At 41.6% G+C, this 20,294-nt stretch overlaps 1 protein-coding gene and 2 non-coding genes across 3 annotated transcripts in view; 2 read left to right on the forward strand and 1 right to left on the reverse strand.

Annotated features, from left to right (window-relative positions):
- Nucleotides 1-4,140: 4,140 nt before the first annotated feature.
- The window catches only part of LOC115038391 (NACHT, LRR and PYD domains-containing protein 12-like), a gene marked incomplete at its 5' end in the record, with an annotated part of 488,710 nt that continues 472,556 nt past the window's right edge, over nucleotides 4,141-20,294 (reverse strand). The window contains 4 exons of the mRNA XM_029497227.1: nucleotides 4,141-4,670; nucleotides 5,033-5,079; nucleotides 5,157-5,330; nucleotides 6,036-6,209. Of these exons, the coding sequence (XP_029353087.1) occupies nucleotides 4,141-4,670; nucleotides 5,033-5,079; nucleotides 5,157-5,330; nucleotides 6,036-6,209 (925 nt within the window). The remainder of the gene's footprint in view (nucleotides 4,671-5,032; nucleotides 5,080-5,156; nucleotides 5,331-6,035; nucleotides 6,210-20,294) is intronic.
- Nucleotides 17,149-17,221, forward strand: trnak-cuu (transfer RNA lysine (anticodon CUU)). Its single transcript has one exon. It is a non-coding gene; the product is annotated as a tRNA-Lys (tRNA).
- Nucleotides 17,782-17,854, forward strand: trnac-gca (transfer RNA cysteine (anticodon GCA)). The gene has a single exon. It is a non-coding gene; the product is annotated as a tRNA-Cys (tRNA).

The following is a 20,294-nucleotide window of genomic DNA, read 5'->3' on the forward strand; positions in this document are numbered from 1 at the left end:
AATAAATAGCATTTATATTATTTATTTACATTTAAGCAATAAAATCAAAATAAAACAAACATGGAAATATCCATCTATCACCAATATTACCTGTGTGGTCAGCAGTACAGTTCATTGGACATGACGCTGTTCTGGAAGTGTGAATCCTGTGACTGTTCCACAGTCTCACACACTCATCCAACATCACCATAGCAACATCTCACAAGGCACTGATGCTCATGGCTCCCGTTGAAGTATCCAGCAAACAACTCCATCCAGAGCTGAGACCTATAGAAATGGATAGAATCGGAAAAAAACATGTATTATTAGTGGGACTCCATTAAAAAAATCTAACTAATTAAAGGCTTTGTAATGAATGAATTGAAACGAACGCGTTAAAGTCACAATTATTATATATGTTCAGAGGAGTTAATCTGCGATAGAACATAAACAAAAATCAAATCAAAGGTTCGTCATAATAAAATGACTTCATGAAGGCCACTTACCTTCCCCTTCTAAATATGGCCCACCAGGATTCAACACGCTGCTTATTCGTGGATGAGCCATACATGTGGCTGGACGGCCCAGAGCAGCAGTCATCATGATGGAGGCGTAGGGGAGACTGAATGGCAGCCATAATGCCATTCTCCGTGCCACAATCAGTCCTCAGTCTCATGAGAGGAGATTCTCAGCGATCACTGTTGGCTTCTTGTTATTTGTCGGTCCACATTGGAGCCACAGCACTTTAGGTGAAAAAATCCATCCATGCCAGTTTATCAGAACCATCTGCATGCCACATACAGTTCGCTCAAGTTGTTTCCACAAAACGGCCAAAACATCATTTACTCCATGCGGCCATAAACTTTCACTCAGCAAAGTTTTCCCGCCACACAAACCGATACAAACTTTTTGAGCTCACAGTCAATCTTCTGATTCTTCTTCAAGATTCTGTCGTTTTGTTTTCTAAAATTTAAATTTGTTTTCTAAAATTAAAGTTTGTTTTGTCCGTGGTAAAAGGGTTTTTCTTATGTAATTTTGTTTAATAAAATGTAAAAAATGTTTCCCCAACATGTAAATTATTTTCACGCTTTGTAAAAGTGTTTGGTACTTTGTAATTTTGTTTTGCACTTACCGGCCACCGTATAAAACAGAGCAGGAACACTAAAGTAAGGGGCGGGGGGTGAAAACGACAGGAGGGTTAAAGAGCAGATTCTCTCTGAGGGGACGGATGTTGCCACAATACACAGTGTGTGTGCCATCACATGTGGAAGATGTGTGCAGACTGAAGCCTTGGTCTGCCACCAGCTCAGAGGGGCTGCACTTCTACTGACCACCAGGGGGCTCCACTGGTTGTTTCAGAAAGTCACAGTGTGTTGGAGTCTATCAGGTTTTTTTCATGTCTTGTATTTTCCAAGCAGCACTGTGTTTCTAACACCTGGATGTTGGTAAAAAGCTACTCTGCAGTGGCCGGGAATCGAACCACTGAACCACCAATACTTATTAGCAACGTTTACCATGAAGTCACGAATCTCCAGGCATCAGCTGCCTTCACCACTTGCTGAACTTCCTGCATTTTATAACGTGGCAACTAAACCGATCAGGGAGAGTCTTCTTTTTTCTGTTTTTCTCACACAGGTATCAGGAATTATCTTTCTATAATAATCCATCATGGACTGTTGGACACTTTCATATCAGTAAATCCACCGTGTTTTAAAGAAGTTCGGAGTGTTTCAGAGTTTCTGACATGATACAGACAGACAGATCCAACAAAGTATTTAAATGAACTGAGAGCTCAGACCAGCAGAGAGAGCACACACACACACACACACACAGTAGACGAGGTGCGCGATTCCAAAAATGAGCGAAAGCAGGAAAAGACGCATTTTAATAAGTAGAAGGCAAAACAGGTATCTGAGTATGTGGGAGGAATAAACCTCCCTGGTTTAGTTCAATTTAGCGGCACTTATGTTTCTCACAGCTGATTTGTGTTTCACTTCATTCGTTGTGGGTGTGACAGGCCCGAGGTTCAAATCCCAGATGAGCCCTTTGTCAGCTGTTGTAAGAAGTGAAAAAGCCTCCTAAATGTGGAGGGAGGCCGACTCTGTCAGAGAACAGTGTGCATTCTAGCTTCCTTTAGCTGTCAGCCTCTGATCATCAACTCTTCAGCTTCTATGACTTCAACAATTCCTTCTGAATGCAGTCTGAGGCAGTGATTGTGAAACTTTAATTCAGACAGAGATCCCACACACAAACAAAGTCATCATGAACAGCCTACATGGAGCCTAAATGAAAAGAAGCAGGAACTAAAGTGTGAAAATAATGATGAACAAAGTGTCACACAGAGAGGCTGCAGCCTGGTGTGGACTATAACGTCAGAAAATGGATCAGTCTGTGACACGGAGCACTAAAGTTGGAAGGCTGAGTTCAGCTTCAGCTTCTTTCATGTTCTCCCTGTGAAAGAAAGAAGGTGAACATGAGCTTGATATGAGAACACAGCAGTGTGCATCATGGTGCTCATGTTCATATAGAAAGAAGGAGGAAAAGCAGCAGCTCTGGTTTGCTGTTTCACTCCCTTTCCCTCCCTGCTATGAGCTGTCACTCACCCACAGCACATACTGTAGACTGGTTCACAGTCAGACTCATGATTCATGACTCATTGGTTCAGAGTGGAACTCATGAGACCCAGTTCAGCAGCAGCACATTCACACACTGAGCTGAGAGTCTGCTGCACACTCTGCTAGAACATTATTGAACTGTATGATAGCAATCAATCGTTTCAACTTTATTTATACAACATTTTGCAAACAAAGAACAATGTTGCCCAATAGTGCTTCATACATTAAAACAAATATAAACAAGAAAATATCCCCCACCCAGGCCACATCACCATCCACAGACACTCAGATTCAAATAGGATGTTATGTTTGTCTCACAAAGGTCATTTAGTACGCTTCATAAGAATTATCCTTTCAGAAGATAAACTACTCTGCTGCAGTGTCCTCTGTTGAGTTCTGCTCTTTCAGCACACTGTTATTTGACTTAATAATTTTTTGCAACATGTGGGTAAAAATAACAATTATTCGAGATAAGAACAATTATTACATAGAGAATATGTTTAAATTTAATGAAGGGAAAAACAGGACAATTTCAAATCTTCATCTAAGTCAGTGGGGACTGGGAGGAGCTTGTGTGTGCACTGACTCAGTGACTCAAATGACCAATTGACTTTGGTGAGTGACTCAAAAACTGGAGTCAGATAAAGGAAAAGAGTTTCCCATCACTCCCTCAAAGTCTGTGTTAGACCTTTGGTTAGAGCAAAGGTGTTAGATGAGAGAAAGCCGGTAAAGTCTTTGATCAAAAGCTCAGTAATGTATCTGACAGCAGTCCATGTAAACTCCATCCCATCTCCAACTCTGCTGTTATAACTACGGGTGAAAAGATAGATTTTTATTAAAACAGCCAAACAGGCTGAACTACTTTTTTGGGTGATGGGGCAGTTCAGCTGACCAAAGAAGGGCAAACTATTTTTAACCCTCTTTGGGTCCAACAGTATCACTGACAATGACGGAGCTACTAACCAGGAACCAACACCAAGAAATAACCTGTTTAGGTTCATAACTGAACTTATACTGTATATAACATGTATGGATATGTTAGTATCTAAACTGTGGACGTCTCACCTCTGATTATATGATGGAATATTTTACCAGTTTACAGTTCGTTAGAATGCATTTACTAATGAACTCTACCTCCTCAGCCTCCACAGTGTTAATCATTTGATGATAGCCAGACAGGCTGGAACAGCAGATGACTGCTGTGATGATGAACTCTGAGTTCCTGATGATTCTCTTGGAGGAACTGAACGGTTCCTGTGGTCCATGTTTGTCTCATTCTGATGCCGAGAAGTTCAGATCTCGTCGTCAATCCAGCCATCGCATCTTTTCTTCCCTTTTCACTCTTGAAGCAAAAATTCTCAGTTACATAAGACAACCAAAACACAAAGGAAAAGTAATGAGTGTGCAGGCTGATGGAGTTTCAGGAACACACTGAGATTTAGACAGTAAAGTCCAGATTTGTTTCCAAACTGGAACTGACGGAGACTCCAGAGCTGAGAAGTGAAGCCAACAGTGAAGTGTCTCAGTTTGTAGTTTCAAGTCTCTTTCAGTACAACTTCCTCAGAGACACTGAGGAATCAGGTAAGATCCAGAATCCAACATAGAGAGGTTCAGTGAATGTGGTGTTGAAGGTGTGGAGGTGGATCAGTGAGTCAGAGGAGACTCTGTAGAAGGACAGAGAGCCAGCAGGACAGTCCACATACACTGCTACTCTGTGAGAGTCAGAGGAGGAGGAGAGGGATGTTTTTCTGTTGTTGTGCCAGACAGAGTAACCAGAATCAGAGCAGAACAGAGTCCAGGACTGATTATTCCATCCAAATACACAGTCAGCACTGTATCCTTTCCTTCTGATTCCTCTGTAGCTCACTGAGATATAAACCTCTCCTCTCCACTCAACCTCCCAGTAACAGCGAGCAGTCAGACCATTTCTACACAGCAGCTGAGGAAAGATATCAAATCTGTCTGGATGATCAGGATATGACTGATTCTCTGCTACATGTGTCAGCTTCCTGTTGTTGTCAGACCGTTGGAGGTTTCTGTGGATTGTGTTTGTGTCCAGTTCTAGTTCACAGGCATCTGATGGAGAGAACAACAGTTAAAGTTTATCATCTGTTCATTTATCAACAACTTTACTGAAAGTGAATCATTCAAAGTTACATTTCATCACCTGTAAATAATGTTTGACTACATTTAAATTAAAAGCCAACAATCCAGTTAGAACATCAACAGTTACTGAACATGAGAGTCAAGATGTCAGCAATGTTCAGCTTTTTTCCTGCTGTGGAGTCAAAGATGACGGCTGATGAAGATCCACATCAATAAACACATGAAGTGTTGGTCCTGAATGAAACTCATCTTTGTACTTCAGTCAGAAAAGTAAAAATCTAGTGAAACATGAGCAGCTGAGTTTTCATGAATCAAAGTGAAAACACACTCACACTTCCTCAGACCAGGTCTCAGTCTCTGTGGTCCACCATGGTCCACCCTGGAGGAAGAAACAGAGTCAGGATCAACTTGATCCACCATCAAACATGAAGCAGAGTTCCTCAGAGCTGTCCAGACCTGAGAGTGTCCAGTCTCCAGTCTGGATCCTCCAGTCCAGCAGACAGAAGCTTCACTCCTGAGTCTCCTGGATGATTGTAGCTCAGGTCCAGTTCTCTCAGATGGGAGGGGTTGGAGCTGAGAGCTGAGGCCAGAGAAGAACAGCCTTCCTCTGAGAGCAGACATCCTGACAGACTGAACACACACACAAAGTTTAAATCGATGTGAATGACTTTGGTTTGTGATTATTCACCAAACATCAGGTCAGTATTAAGTCTTCTTAGAGCCCCCCCCCACCTGACCTGATAAATACTATAGAATCAGGTCTACAGACACCGCAAACACTTAGAACCAACAGCAGAACAAAGAAACACCATGAGAGAATACACAAAGATAAACCACAGCAGAGCAATGCAACCGCTGAACACCAAACACACTGATTACAGTAAAGACACAGTTACACAAACACTGTATAGTGACGCATTGATTTTGCTCTCTGTTCAACCAGGTTCATTCATCCACAGAGCATCATATCAGCAGTCCACTCAACCTCTGGTGTCTTTGAGCCCCTTATATATTTCCTCCATCATCACAACTGTGACAGACACAAGCAGCAGAAAGGTTGTGACCACCTCCCTAAAAGTAAATGATCCTCAGTGAACATAGAAAACACCACTGGAGGATTCACTATGAAGAGGGCAGCATGACCCAGCATGCATCTGTTCGCTCTGCAATGTGTATGTTTTTGATTTCACTTTGTGTGTTTTCCAGGTGGAATCAAATCAGTGATTAATTATGGAGCATGAAGCTTTTTATACTGATGAACATCTCCCAAATATACAAACAGAACAAAAAATCAGAACTAAAATATAAAGTCTTCACACCAACGTGAATTCCAACCTGAGAGTTTCCAGCTCACAGTGTGGACTCTTCAGTCCAGCAGACAGCTGCTTCACTCCTGAATCCTGCAGGTTGTTGTTACTTAGGTCCAGATCTCTCAGACTAGAGGACTGGGAGCTGAGGACTGAGGACAGAGCTTCACAGCTTCTGTCTGAGAGGTTACAGTCACTCAGTCTGAAGAGGAATAAGCAAAACAAGAGAAAATTAATCTAAAAATTGTTATACAAAAAAGTTTGATTCCAACCACATAAAAAGATTTTGTTGATCTTGTTGGATTTATTTGCACATACAGAGCTTTCTTGGAGGCTTTGACCACTGGCAGCAGCCTCAGAAGAGCCTCCTCTGAAGGAAAGTATTTCTTCAGGTCAAACACGTCCAGATCTTTTTCTGATGACAGTAAGATGAAGACCAGAGCTGACCATTGAGCAGGAGACAGTTCATCTGTGGAGAGACGTCCTGATCTCAGGGACTGTTGGATCTCCTCCACCAGAGAACCATCATTCAGTTCATTCAGACAGTGAAACATGTTGATACTTTTCTCTGGAGACAGATTCTCACTGATCTTTGTCTTGATGTAGTGGACTGTTTTCTGATTGGTCTCTGAGCTACTTCCTGTCTGTGTCACCAGGCCTCGTAGAAGAGTTTGGTTGGTCTGCAGTGAAAGACCCAGAAGGAACCGGAGGAACAAGTCCAGGTGTCCATGTGGACTCTGTAAGGCCTTATCCACAGCACTCTGGTAGAGAATTAAAGGTTCAGGTTTGCTCCTAAACAGTTTTGGCCACCGGGAGGTTTTTTGTTCTTCTGACATCAGACTGACTCCAGAGTTGATGAAGGTCAGATGGACATGAAGAGCAGCCAGAAACTCCTGAACACTCGGATGGACAAAGCAGAAGACCTTGTCCTGGTACAGCCCTGTCTCCTCTTTGAAGATCTGGGTGAACACTCCTGAGTAAACTGATGCTGCTCTGATATCGATGCCACACTCTGTCAGGTCTGATTCATAGAAGATCAGGTTTCCTTTCTGCAGCTGCTCAAAAGCCACTTTTCCCAGAGACTCAATCATCTTCCTGGTCTCTGGACTCCAGTGTGGATCTGACTCAGCTCCTCCATCGTACTTGACCTTCTTCAGTTTGGACTGAACCACCAGGAAGTGGATGTACATCTCAGTCAGGGTCTTGGGCAGCTCTCCTTCCTCTCTGGTCTTCAACACCTCCTCCAGAACTGTAGCAGCGATCCAGCAGAAGACTGGGATGTGGCACATGATGTGGAGGCTTCGTGAGGTCTTGATGTGGGAGATGATCCTGCTGGCCCGCTCCTCATGTCTGAACCTCTTCCTGAAGTACTCCTCCTTCTGGAGGTCATCGAACCCTCTGACCTCTGTCACCATGTCAACACACTCAGGAGGGATCTGACTGGCTGCTGCTGGTCCTGTGGTTATCCAGAGGCGAGCAGAGGGGAGCAGTTTCCCCCTGATGAGGTTTGTCAGCAGCACGTCCACTGAGCTGGACTCTGTAGGATCAGTCAGGACCTCAGTGTTGTGGAAGTCCAGAGGAAGTCGACACTCATCCAGACTGTCAAAGATGAACACAACCTGGAAGTGATCAAAGCTGCAGATTCCTGCTTCTTTGGTTTCAGTGAAGAAGAGATGAACAAGTTCCACCAAGCTGAACTTCTTCTCTTTCAGCACATTCAGCTCTCTGAAGGTGAAGGGGAATGTGAACTCTATGTCCTGGTTGGCTTTGTCTTCAGCCCAGTCCAGAGTGAACTTCTGTGTTAAGACGGTTTTCCCAATGCCGGCCACTCCCTTTGTCATCACTGTTCTGATTGGTTGGTCTCTTCCAGGTGGGGGTTTAAAGATGTCTTCTTGTCTGATGGTTGTTTCTGCTCTGTCCTGTTTCCTGGATGCTGTTTCAATCTGTCTGACCTCATGTTCCTCATTGACCTCTCCAGTCCCTCCCTCTGTGATGTAGAGCTCTGTGTAGATCTGATTCAGAAGGGTTGGGTTTCCTGCTTTAGAGATCCCCTCAAACACACACTGGAACTTCTTCTTCAGGGCAGATTTCAGTTTATGTTGGCAAATTGGAGCATGAACTTCTGAAATGCAAACAAGATTAAGGAGAAATTACAAGGCTGACGTTTACTTTTCCTAAAGAATAAGAAGGTAATCATATTTCTCTCCATCTCCTGAGACTTTAGTAAATGTCTAATTGATCCATCATGTTAAATCCTCTTACCTCTCTGCAGACAGTCAGCCAGCTCCTCCTGCTTCATCCTCCTCAGGAAGTTAACTGTGATCTTCAGAAATGCCTCTCTGCTCCTCTTCTGCTCTTCATCCACCTCATCATCCTCATTCTTGATGAATTGTGGGTAATCTGGACTCAGAATCCTTTTGATTTTCTTCAGTTCGTTCTTCACAAAACAGACGATGTTCTCCTCCAGCAGCTGGAACACAATAACATCCTGTGTAAAGTTCACTCTCAGTATAAACTGATGGATCAAAGCATCAGATCATCAGTCAGCAGAGTTCAACTTTAGCTGCTGCTGTATCATCTGCTGCCACGTCTCTTTCCAGAGCTACACAGAAAGATTCAGACCTGCTGACTTTACTAAACTAACTTCACTGGTGTAACTTACTAAGTTTGACTTTAGATTCTGACAACACAGAGATCCTGATCATCACAGGAAGACCAAACTGATACAGCCCTTCAACTTAGGAAGTGAAAATTCAGGGTATTAACTGTGACTGTGGCTGAAGATGGATCAGACCACCTGAACTAGTTCACTGATGAATCATTCCATCTTTAAACCCTGTAGAGACAGAGTCCATGGAGGTCCAGGACTGAATCTGATTAACTTTGGTCTTTGTTATTAAGTCACAACTGAAATGATCTGGAAAACAACTAAATAAACTTTTTCTTTAAGATTCACTGTAGATGAACAAGAAGGAGCAGAAATGTTTTCTTAAAGTCTCCAACAGACCATATTCATACAGAACACATCTGTTGAGGCTGATGGATTATTGCTCTGTGGTGAACTACAACTCCCAGTCCTCTCCCAGTCCTCTCCCACCCCAAACCTGTTCAATCCCAATTCAACTCCTGTCTGTCACAGAGTAAAGCTCTACTGGTCTAAAGAGTGCAGCTTCAAACACAAGTCTTTGTTGGTGTCTGTTGTAGTCACTGGATGAACATTTACACACCATAAATATGGAGTCCAGGTCTGTGTGATGATGTTTGTCAGACTGAACTCTGAGGAGAAAAGACACAAACACACAGTTTGTTCCAGGAGTTTTCTATGAACACCAGAGAAACTGATAGACAAGCTTTGATACCTTTAATGAGTCAAACAACAACAAATGATCAGCTTTTACCTTTTTTCTTTGATAAAGTCATCCATAGACCGATCACTCTTCATGCACACACAGCTGGATACAGCAGACTGTTGTCTTCCCTTAAAGTTCATCGGAGGACCCATAGAGTGATCACTCTTCATGGACACACAGCTGGATACAGCAGACTGTTGTCTTCCCTTAAAGTTCATCGGAGGACCCATAGAGTGATCACTCTTCATGGACACACAGCTGGATACAGCAGACTGTTGTCTTCCCTTAAAGTTCATCGGAGGACCCATAGAGTGATCACTCTTTATGGAGATGCAGCTCACTTCAGGAGAATCTGGTCTTGACCTCTTGTTGCTTGTAGAAACATAGTTGACAGTAAAATGATCAACAACCAATGGACTGATGTCAGATGATGGACTGAGAAAATGATCAGTTTAAAATAAAATGCTCAAGTCAGTTTTTTTATTTGTATAAGTAAGAATCACCCAGAATATTTTATTGTAATTTCCTTTTCATTTTCATAAAATGTACATATCACTTTGACTGTTTGAATGTCTTCCATTTGATTCATATGAAGCATTCTGTTACTTTAATTGAAAAGAGCAAGACAAATACTAATGCTTCAACTACTACTAATAATGATAAAAATATCTACAATTTGGTTGAGCTCCCTATTAAAATAAGAAGTGACAGTGAGAGTGAATAATGATGGAGCAGTGATCTGAGTACTGAGCTCTGACAGATGGACAGTTAGAGATCCTCATCTCACCTCTGAGCTTTGGTCTGACTCTCATGTTCCCCACACAGAGTGGTTTTAGAGGGAGGGGCTCCCTCCTCTCTGTCCTCACACTGATTCATAGATCTGAGAAGGTAGCTGGTTGAAAATGATCATCATGTCCAGATATGAGCATCAAACTCTCGGTTTTCAAAGTAAATTGGTAAATATCAATTCCTCAATATGTGTCACTTTTTTATTTGGAGGAGTCATAATGAGTGAAGTTCAGTATTTTATGTCATTGCAGCTAAATCTTTTAATATTTGCATTTTGTTGGCTTTACAATCTGTTTTTAAATCAGTTCTACATTCACTGGCACAAACAGGGTGAAGGTTGTTGGTTACGTTACCTGATGGTCGAACTCATCTTCATGAAGCTGATGAGTAAAGGTGAACTTTAACTGCAGCTTTGATGAAAAAAATAAAGACAACATATCCATGTATGTCTGACAGCAGGAGGTTTTCTAAAGTTGTTGATCCAAACACCGTCTGAGTTTTCTGTGGAAAATTTTATATGACTTACAGGAAAATATGATACCAGAGCAGTTTCTGAACTTTGGAATGAATTGAAGTCAATCATTAACAGACAGTAATAATAAATCCATATCAGGTAGATCACAAAGATCCAACGACCTTTGATTTATATGATGTGTTGTACAATATGGGACAAATAAATGATCCTTTATCTTTTAATACTATTAGAAAACATGATTACACATGCTCAGATACACAGTTATGTTTGTCTACAATTATCAGATTAGAAATAGCATAGTGGCATTATATATGACAGCGTTTATGAGGATGGTTTAGTTTAAAGTGTGTTTGTCTACAGTGTGTAACGGGACAGTTTGTTTTTCTACAGTGTATATCTAGAGTTCTCTGGTGAGACACATAACATCTTCAGCATCAGCATATCAACAGATCACCCTCGGACTAGACCACCACAGAACAGCGCGTCTCTTCAAAAGTTGCTGCCTCATTTAAAGAGCTAAGAGACACTGAGGAACCAGAGGCCTGTCTCACAAAGCTGGATTAACATGCCTAGGATCTGTTTTAGTGATGCAGCTTCACTTACCCAGACATCCACAATCCTGATAAGCTGTCTCACAAAGCTGTTATCATCTTGCTTAACCCTGGTTTTTCCATCTAGATTGGTGCACGTCCACATAAAAGGGGCTGGGTTTGCTACATCCGACCAACCAACCCATGATACAAAACTGCATTTCACAATTATAAAATTAAGAAAACAAAGACTATAAAAAATAATTACAGCAAAAAGCAACACAGTTGCAGCTTACAGAAGATAAAGATCAACAAAAGCATATCCATGTCCTCCCCTTGAACACAGGAGCCAGCCATCCATAACCAGATGTGGACAAACCTCCTCCCCACAACACCACCCAAAAAGAAACAATCCTCATCATCACTTCATCACAGAGAGGGACCTTCCGCTGTCATCAGATTCAGTGATGTCTTCATCAGGGTCCTTATCCTTCCCTGCTGTATCCAAAAGTTTGAAGGACAAAGTTTACACATCATTAACTGTCTTTGAGGAGAAATAATCAAACACCAAGTCAATTTCTTCTTCTCTGTATTTTCACCTGTCGGTCCAGGTGTGCTCTGACTAACAGGACTTCAGCCTGCTGACCTACACTGAGCTGCTCTGTTTCCTCTGAAAGAACAAGTCTTCAATTCAAGTTCAAACTGAGGCCTTAACTGCAACAGCGAGAAATGTTTTTCAACGCTAACGAAGCTAACTAAGTTACTCTTTCCATGCTAACGAAGCTAAATTAGCTAATTAAGCTACGTTAACATGCTAGCTAAATTGGCTAATTTAGCTATGTTAGCATCACGATGTAACGACCTGAAGCAAGGAGGGTTAGGGTTAATCTAGGGTTAACTTTGTTAATCATGTCTGTTAAATGTTGTTTAAGAACAGTTTAACGTGCAAACAGAGAAAAAACAATTATAGAGTTCTTACCTGAACGCCGGTGAAAATTTGCTACAGGTGCTTCTGTAAAACAGAAGTTTGTTTGAAGGCTCATGAGTGATGAATTTACAGCATTTAGTTTACAGCAAAACTCCCTGGACTTGTTGGACTTGTGCTCCTTTTTTCAGTTCAATTCGAAGTTTTATTTTAATTTCCATTTTCTAACAAAACGTCGAGCTGCAGCCACTTTATCAAATTTACACAACACGCTGTCACTCCAAATGACTGACACCACTGAGAACCAATGACAACTGGGGGACACATGGAAGGACCAATCAAGTTATAGAGGGGTGTATCACGAGTTTCAGTCCAAAAATAGAAAACAGGAAGTTGACTTGCTGTGAAATGTCTTTTCTGGAAATCAACGGATTTGTACTTACTGAGGCGACAGGACTTCACAGCTCTCCCACAAAGAGGCTGGATTCTTCCATCTCATCCTGATCACACCTCCATTCACACTTTGATGGAGAAATAGAAATCAATCCTTCATCAGTGATCACATGAGAGAATATTCTCATTTCCTTTCATTCTCCTTGTTTTTCCTAAAAAGGAACCAAGAAAGATGATTATTTACATTCAATCTGAGGTTAAACATTTTTCAAACTGAGTTGGATCTTTGGGTTTTTGTTATTTATGTCATTTATTATTTGTGGCATTAAGTACCAAGTTCAGATTGGTAAATATACAAATACGGCAATGTAATTCATAAACATTTCATCATGTGACACATTAATCACATTAATAATTCATTTTACACTTTACACTGTAATAATTTAAGCAATAAATCTAAGGAGCTACCTGGGGGCAGAAAGAGTTTGGTGGGCTGTTATTGTTTCAGCTGTCATGTTTGAAACGTCAGTGATCCTCCTCAGATGACATCTCAGGTTTCAGCAGCTATTGTGGGTCCTTTCAAAGACAATCCCTGAGCTTTGTTTTTTAATTAGTGTAACACATCACAGATTCTATGTCTCCCACATGAATGCCTTTGGTACCAGGCATTGTTTCTTTAAGCCGAAATGTTATTGTTACCTGTCAGTAAAGTTACCCATCAGTGTTTCAATATAAACATACATTATACAGACCTGACCACTGTTGTATCCATGCAGTGCTGACTGCTTCTGAAAATGGGACATTAAAGCCCAGTGACCAAAAGGCTCCAAAGCTCACCCAGGGACATGCTGGGAAACAACAAGGTAAAGGTTTCTGCATCATTGTTCTGTCAGACCAACAGCAGGCTGCCATCCACAGTTCACCCCCAAAGAGAAGCACTCACTGAGCTGAGTGCAAATTCTACATACAAATAGGAAATAAAAAAAAGTACAACCATGGAGGGGGGAATACAACCAGCCATTTGGAGGACGCCACACAAGTCAGAACCAGAGCTCAGGCTGTTGGTACACAAACAAAGAAAGGCATACTTGTGGTTTCACAAGATTATATCAGGATCTTTTCCTGTTCCATCAGTAACCATCAAAGGAGATGCTGATTCTGTGATGTCACAAAGGTTCTAATGACATCACAGAGATCAAAGACTCTTCCCACTTTTTTGCCATTACCTCCACAGTAGAGTGCACTCTGTTAATGACAATCATGGTCCTGCCAGATATTTTTGACTTCTGCCAACAGAAGCACCAACAAAACTGGAACTACTTTTCACTGCTATGTCGATGATCCCCTCCTGTTTGTGCCTAACAGCAGTGACTCTTGCCATATTTTTGACATTATAACAGGTGGATTCTGTAGTCTGCAATTTTGACCCACATCAAACCGGACACCTCAGGTGAGAACCCTCCCATACTATCCTGAGGGTGCTCATCCCAAATTGTTGTGGAAGACGTCTGCGTAGGTTTTCAGTCATCCTGTTCTAATATGTTGAAGGAATTTGAGGTAGTATCTGAGTGAGGTTCAAGCTCAGGTTTTTTTGACCTACATTTCCAACATTCTCCCTCCTCTTTCAACCACACCATGAAATATTGTGGGGCTGGATGCATCACGCTGACTGGTTGTGTTTCCAAAAGGCCAACCTAAATTGGCTTTTATTTTGAAAAGCTTGTATGGTGCGACTGCTCTTGTTCTTTCTGCAGCTCAAAGCATTAAGGAGTTGAAACGCAGCATAATGATAAACATAAACAGTCTGTATTTTTTGACAATTTTTAGGAACATTTTTGGTTGTAGCAGCCTGGCTACCTCAGTCGGTAGAGCATGCGCCTCTTAATCTCAGCTTTGTGGGTTTGAGCCCCACATTGGGCGATAAGTTGTTTTCAAATGCTTGAGTGCATGCACACAGAAATGTCCCTGGTCCCTGCTTCAATTGTCTTCTTTCAATGTATTTCATTTAGGTATAATCTTTCGGGGGAGAGGCGCACTTGGCACTTATCTGCCTGGTGGTCTGCCATGTCGTGTGAGAATGCCGTAAACTGAAAATGTCACTTTACGGCATTCTCACACGACATGTTGATGTTAGCACAGTTGTACTGTCCTAACAAACAAAAAACATCACATGTATTCAAAAGTAGCCCAATTTTAATCTTGGCTGCCCAACTTCGCCAAATGAATGCCCGCTGCCAAAAGCGGCAAACAGCAAAAAAAGTCACACTCATGGAGCCTAAATCAAAAGAACATCAGATTGAGACAGGAATAAAAAATTGAACCAAAGTGTGAAAATAATGATTATCATCAGCATGAAAAATAAAAAAAACATGAACAAAAAATAAAGTTTGACACAGAGAGGCTGCACCCTCTACCCCAACAAACGACACTTACAGCTCTCAGAACACAGACCTGTCGTTCAGTTCGGGAAATGTTGATGACAAATTCATGAATTTAGCTGATCCCACAAAATGTATTAAAACTGGTTATCCCCTTTGTCCAAATTCCAGATTCTATGAAGACATTGATTCAGTGACTTGTTGATATTTTTTTGTAAACACGGCACCAACAAGTAACACTTGAAATCACCACCACTACCCCAACGGATAGCACTTACTGCTCTCAGAACACAAGTCTGTGCTTCAGTAGACCAACTAAGCCACAGCACCACACTGAAGTGCAAAGATGTACAGAGGATCTGAAAATATCGCAATATTAGTGGCTGACCATCATGACTGCTACCAAAGTTTGTCTCCTGTGAAAAGCAGTCAATCACCAATATCCCTTCTCCTCAGCATAGCATGAGCTACAAAGTTACTGTTGCTTCACTTTACAAGATACTGCCAATAACACAACCAGCCAACCTCACACAGCTCCATATAATGAGGGTTAGCTCCCCTGATGACTGCAAGGCAACAGCTGGGCTTGTCCAGGATTTGAACTCTGAGTATCCGGTTCCAGAACAGCAGACAGTCGTTGGCTCAATCAACATTTAGGATAATTCTAGCTGGAACTGCAGACTAGAACATGAAGAGGTTAATGTGTCTATGTAGCACAATTGGTCAGTGCGTTTGGTTGTTAACCAAAAGGATGGTGGTTCGAGCCCACCCAGGGATGTACTTCATTTTTAAGCTGATTACTGACACTACATGTTGATGTTACAGCAGTTGCACTGCCCCTTTCCTCTACTTTGGTTTCACCAGAACTATTAAATATGGTATAACCTTTAATACATAACTGCCCAAACACGAAGGGACTCAAACCCTCAGTCTTCTGATCTGAACTCAGACATAGGCCAGTTTAATGTCCCATTGTCAGAATCAGTCAGCTCTACCTGGATACAACAGTGGTCAGGGCTGTATGATGTATGTTTATGAAACACTGACAGCTCTCCTCCATCTCACTCTTTTACTTACTCTGGGTTCCAGGCCTCATTGGTGCAGTAGGTAGCGTGTCAGTCTCATAATCTGACCCTGTAACTTTTGTTCACAGGGAGACAATTAGCCGATTAGTTTTCATTGACAAGAAACAAACTGGCAGTGGTGGGATTCAATCCCACTTCCCAATGGCTTTTTTTTGTCATCACATTTGTGTTCAGTCAGTAATTTGGTAGGATGACGACACAGGATAAAGCACTCCAAGCTCAGTGGATATTTGAGAGATCAGAGTGTTGCAGAAGATAAGCACTTCCTGTGCAAAAGGCCACTGAAGGCAGAACCACTAATCAGTCTAACATTCAGACCACATCTTTTTGACAACAAACATGGCTGAGTGGTTAAGGTGATGGACTGCTGGACATTGTGCTCTGCGCATGTGGGTTGGAATCCCTTCCTTATCTGTGTTCAGCTCACCTTAGTCTTTCCAAATATTGTTTCTCTTGTCATGATAACACTGTGAGAGATGTCCATTTGAAGCCTTCACTGTGGGAGAAGTGGATGGTGAACAGAACATCCAGCATAGCTGAAATAGCTCAGTTGGGAGAGCGTTAGAGTGAAGATCTAAAGGTTCCTGGTTCAAGCCTGGGTGTCAGCATCTGAGGTGGTACCAGAGTGATGTTCGAGCTCAGGTTTTTCTGACCTACATTTCCAATATTTTGCCTCCTCTTTCAACCACACCATGAAATATTGTGTGGTTGGATGCGTCACGCTGACTGGTTGTGTGTCCAAAAGGCTGTCAAAGACATATTTCTTCCATTGTCTCCTCCAAACATTTGTACACAGCTAAGAACATAATGTCATATGTGTGTCATTTTTGCAGTGAAGCTGGCAGAAGTATGTGGTCGTGTGGCCGAGTGAGTACAATCTTGAAGTATTTAATTAAATTAAAACTGTTATAAACGGAGTGTTGCGCCAGTGGCCACCATCACTTCAAGTAACCCAAATGGGAAAGATCCTTCTCGACAGCATTGTTGCACTTTGCTACATCTGAAAGGTACTATTTGCAAAGGTACAAATAAAATAATCTAAACTGACTTTTATTATGAAATGATTGTGTGGTGCGACTGCTCTTGTTCTTCTGTAGCTCAAAACATTAAGGAGTTGAAATGTAGAAAAACATATTAAATGATGGGATGAAAGGATATACACATAACAGTTTGTATTTTTTGGCAATGTTTTGGAGGATTTTTTGCAATTCTAGCAGCCCGGCTAGCTCAGTCGGTAGAGCATGAGACTCTTAATCTTGCGGTCATGGGTTTGATCCCCATGTTGGGCAATAAGTAGTTTTTTAGACCCAAAGTTACCCAGCAGAGCACTGCCTCTGCCAGCCTGCCTTCTTCCACCCTGACTGGTCTGCAGCTCAGCTAACTGCAGTGCACTGTGTAGCTGACACTGTCCTATCAAAGCTGGAATTAACTTCTCTGTTTCCTCATCAGAGACTGTCAGCTGGACACACGTCAGGATGGCTCAGTGGTCTTTTGGAGCCCACTGAGAGACGTGCTGTGTTTAATCTACTTTCTCTTATCCAGCATACATCGACCAACCCTGACTGCTAGAGTCAAATATCTTAACATCAGTTTGAACCAACATGAAACTAGCTGAGGTTTAAATAGTGTAACTACAGCTGCTGGTCATCATTTCTCTTTGGCTGTTAACTGAAAGGATGGTGGTTCGTCCCACCCAGGGAAGAAACTTGTTTAATCTACTCACATTCTTGGGCCGTCCCTTAACGTGGTAATCTGTTTGAGCTGGTTAAATTTACTGCCAGTAATGGGACAAATTTTCATTGTTGACCTCACCTGAAGTACCCCTCTTGCCAAATGGTGACTTTTTCGAGCTGAAATAGCTCAGTTGGGAGAGTGTTAGACTGCAGATCTAAAGGTCCCTGGTTTGAGCCCTGGTCTTGGCATCAGAGGTGGACCCTGCTCAGGTTGTTTTGACCTACATTTCAATAGGTCAAAACAACAACTACAATATTCTGCCTCCTCTTTCAACCACACCGTGAAATATTGTGAGGTTGAATGCTGACTGGTTGTGTGTCCAAATGGCTTCAAAAACATTCACTCCTCCAAACCTTTGGACACAGCTCTGAGCTTTCTCACATGTGACACAGGTGTCATTATTTCAGTGAAGATGTATGTGATATGGTGACCAAGGCACTGTGACCAAGGCTCCCGTCTCTTGGCGTGGGTTCAAATCCCACCACTGCCAGGTCAGTGACACAGACTCTCAGTTTATGACACAAATACACAAAATGCTGCAGGTCATCTCTCTCTCTGCCATTATATAATATATATATTATATTATTAATATATAATATACATTATATTATAATATATTATGTTATATTATATATGCATAGAAATACAGCTGAGGGCTTAATTCCCACAGTATTATATGCACTGCACTGTGAAAACCAGTATAGAAACATTTTCCCCTGCAGGTCATTTAATGGTTATCACATTTACCTAACACGTGTAAGGAAGGGTTAGGGTTAGTTCTACTACCATCCCCCAGATCTGGAAGCACAGTATGAAAGAGCATGTCCCTGTTTGTGTCATTAGAAAATCAATGACACTGCAGGCTGCAACATGTGGGTGCTCGGTAATTTGATGGACTGTCATGACTCTTCATGACTCAAAGTTTGTCTCCAGCACCAACCACTAAAATACTGTTCCTCTTGTCCAGATTCTGCAGGTAAAAGCTGATTCAAAGAAAAGAGGGATTGGCATTTCTCATCTTTTTTGTCCAAATTCCAACTAGGACCAGAAGGAAAGAGAAAAACAAAGAATTCATCAGTGTCTCTGATTGGAGTGAATCAATAGATTCTCTAATTGAAGTCATCTAACGTCTAAGAAGACATCAATTACATGACTTGTTGTGTTTGTTAGTTAACATAGCACCAAGAAGTAGCACTATTAAATTCAAAACTCAAGTAAATGTTGACTTTCTCAAAAGTTTCTTCCATTAATTTGTTGAATGAACTCTCTGTCACCAACACTACCCCAACTAATAGCACTTACTGCTCTCAGAACACAAGTCTGTGCTTCAGTTGGGGAAATGTTGAGGACAACTTCATTTATTTAGCTAATCAAAGATTTCTATTTGTGTTGGCAGTCATGGCTCCCACCAAACCTGCTGTTGTCTTTGTCAGTCAGCACTGCCCCAACAAGTAGCACTTACTGAATTCAACAGTCAAGTTAGTGCTCAAGTTAAGGTAACATTTGTGACATTCAAACAAATTCAAATGTTCACAACCCCCACTCCCCAAACATTGATAAAACTTACTGATCTGAAATCACCAACACGACCCCAACTAATAGCACTTACTGCTCTCACAGCGCAAGTTTGTGCTTCAGTTGGGGAAATGGTGATGACAAGTTCATGAATTTAGCTGATCTCACAAAATTACTAAAACTAGATGTCACTAACTAAAACTACTAAAACTGGTTATAACTTTTGTCCAAATTCCATCCAGGACAACCCCAAAGAGAAGCACTTATGCACAAGAATTCATCAGTGTCTCTGATTGGAGTGATCCGAGTTAGATCTGAAGAAAACATGGCGCAAAAACAACAATTAATGTTGTTTTTGTAAATTAACACCGAAGGGGTATAAGAGAGCAGAGAGAATAGAAGTCACATTCAGCTAAAATTTTTTACTGCACATATGATCTCCTCCAAAGAGTCTTTGCAGCCACTTCCTTGTTGTGTCACAGTTCCAATGGACTCCCATTCAGGCTTTTACCCATCTTATATCTTCTACTTTGTTCAGGCGGTTTCAATGGTCTTGGTAATGGTTTGTAATGAAGACCACATTTAGTCCATCAGGAACAATCATCTTAAATTCATGAGGACCATTAGCATGACACAGCACCAACAAACAGCATTTACTGCTTTATGTCCATACGTCCATGTTCCAATTCAGGAAATGTTGATGACAACGTTTTCTGAATTCAATATTCCAACCAAGGCTTGGGGTTAGAGTCTCTAGATAAAGCTATCTGCATTTGTGTTGGGAGTTATGGCTCCCACCAAACCTGCTGTTGTCTTTGTCAGTTAGTGCTGCCCCAACATGTTGCACTTACTGAATTCAACAGTCAAGTCAGTGCTCAGGTTAAGGTAACAATTGTGACTTTCAAACTAATTCATGTTCTCCACTCCCACGCCCCAAAAACTGGTGAAAAACTTGCTGACTTGTGATTGACTTCTGAAATCGCCAACACTACCCCAACTAATAGCACTTACTGCTCTCAGAACACAAGTCTGTGCTTCAGTTGGGGAAATGTTGAGGACAAATTCACTCACTCAGCTGATCTGAAGAAATCTATCAAAGCTGGTTTTAATTCC

The sequence above is a fragment of the Echeneis naucrates genome, unplaced genomic scaffold (assembly GCF_900963305.1).
Source record: "Echeneis naucrates unplaced genomic scaffold, fEcheNa1.1, whole genome shotgun sequence".
In the NCBI taxonomy this organism is placed as follows: domain Eukaryota; kingdom Metazoa; phylum Chordata; class Actinopteri; order Carangiformes; family Echeneidae; genus Echeneis; species Echeneis naucrates.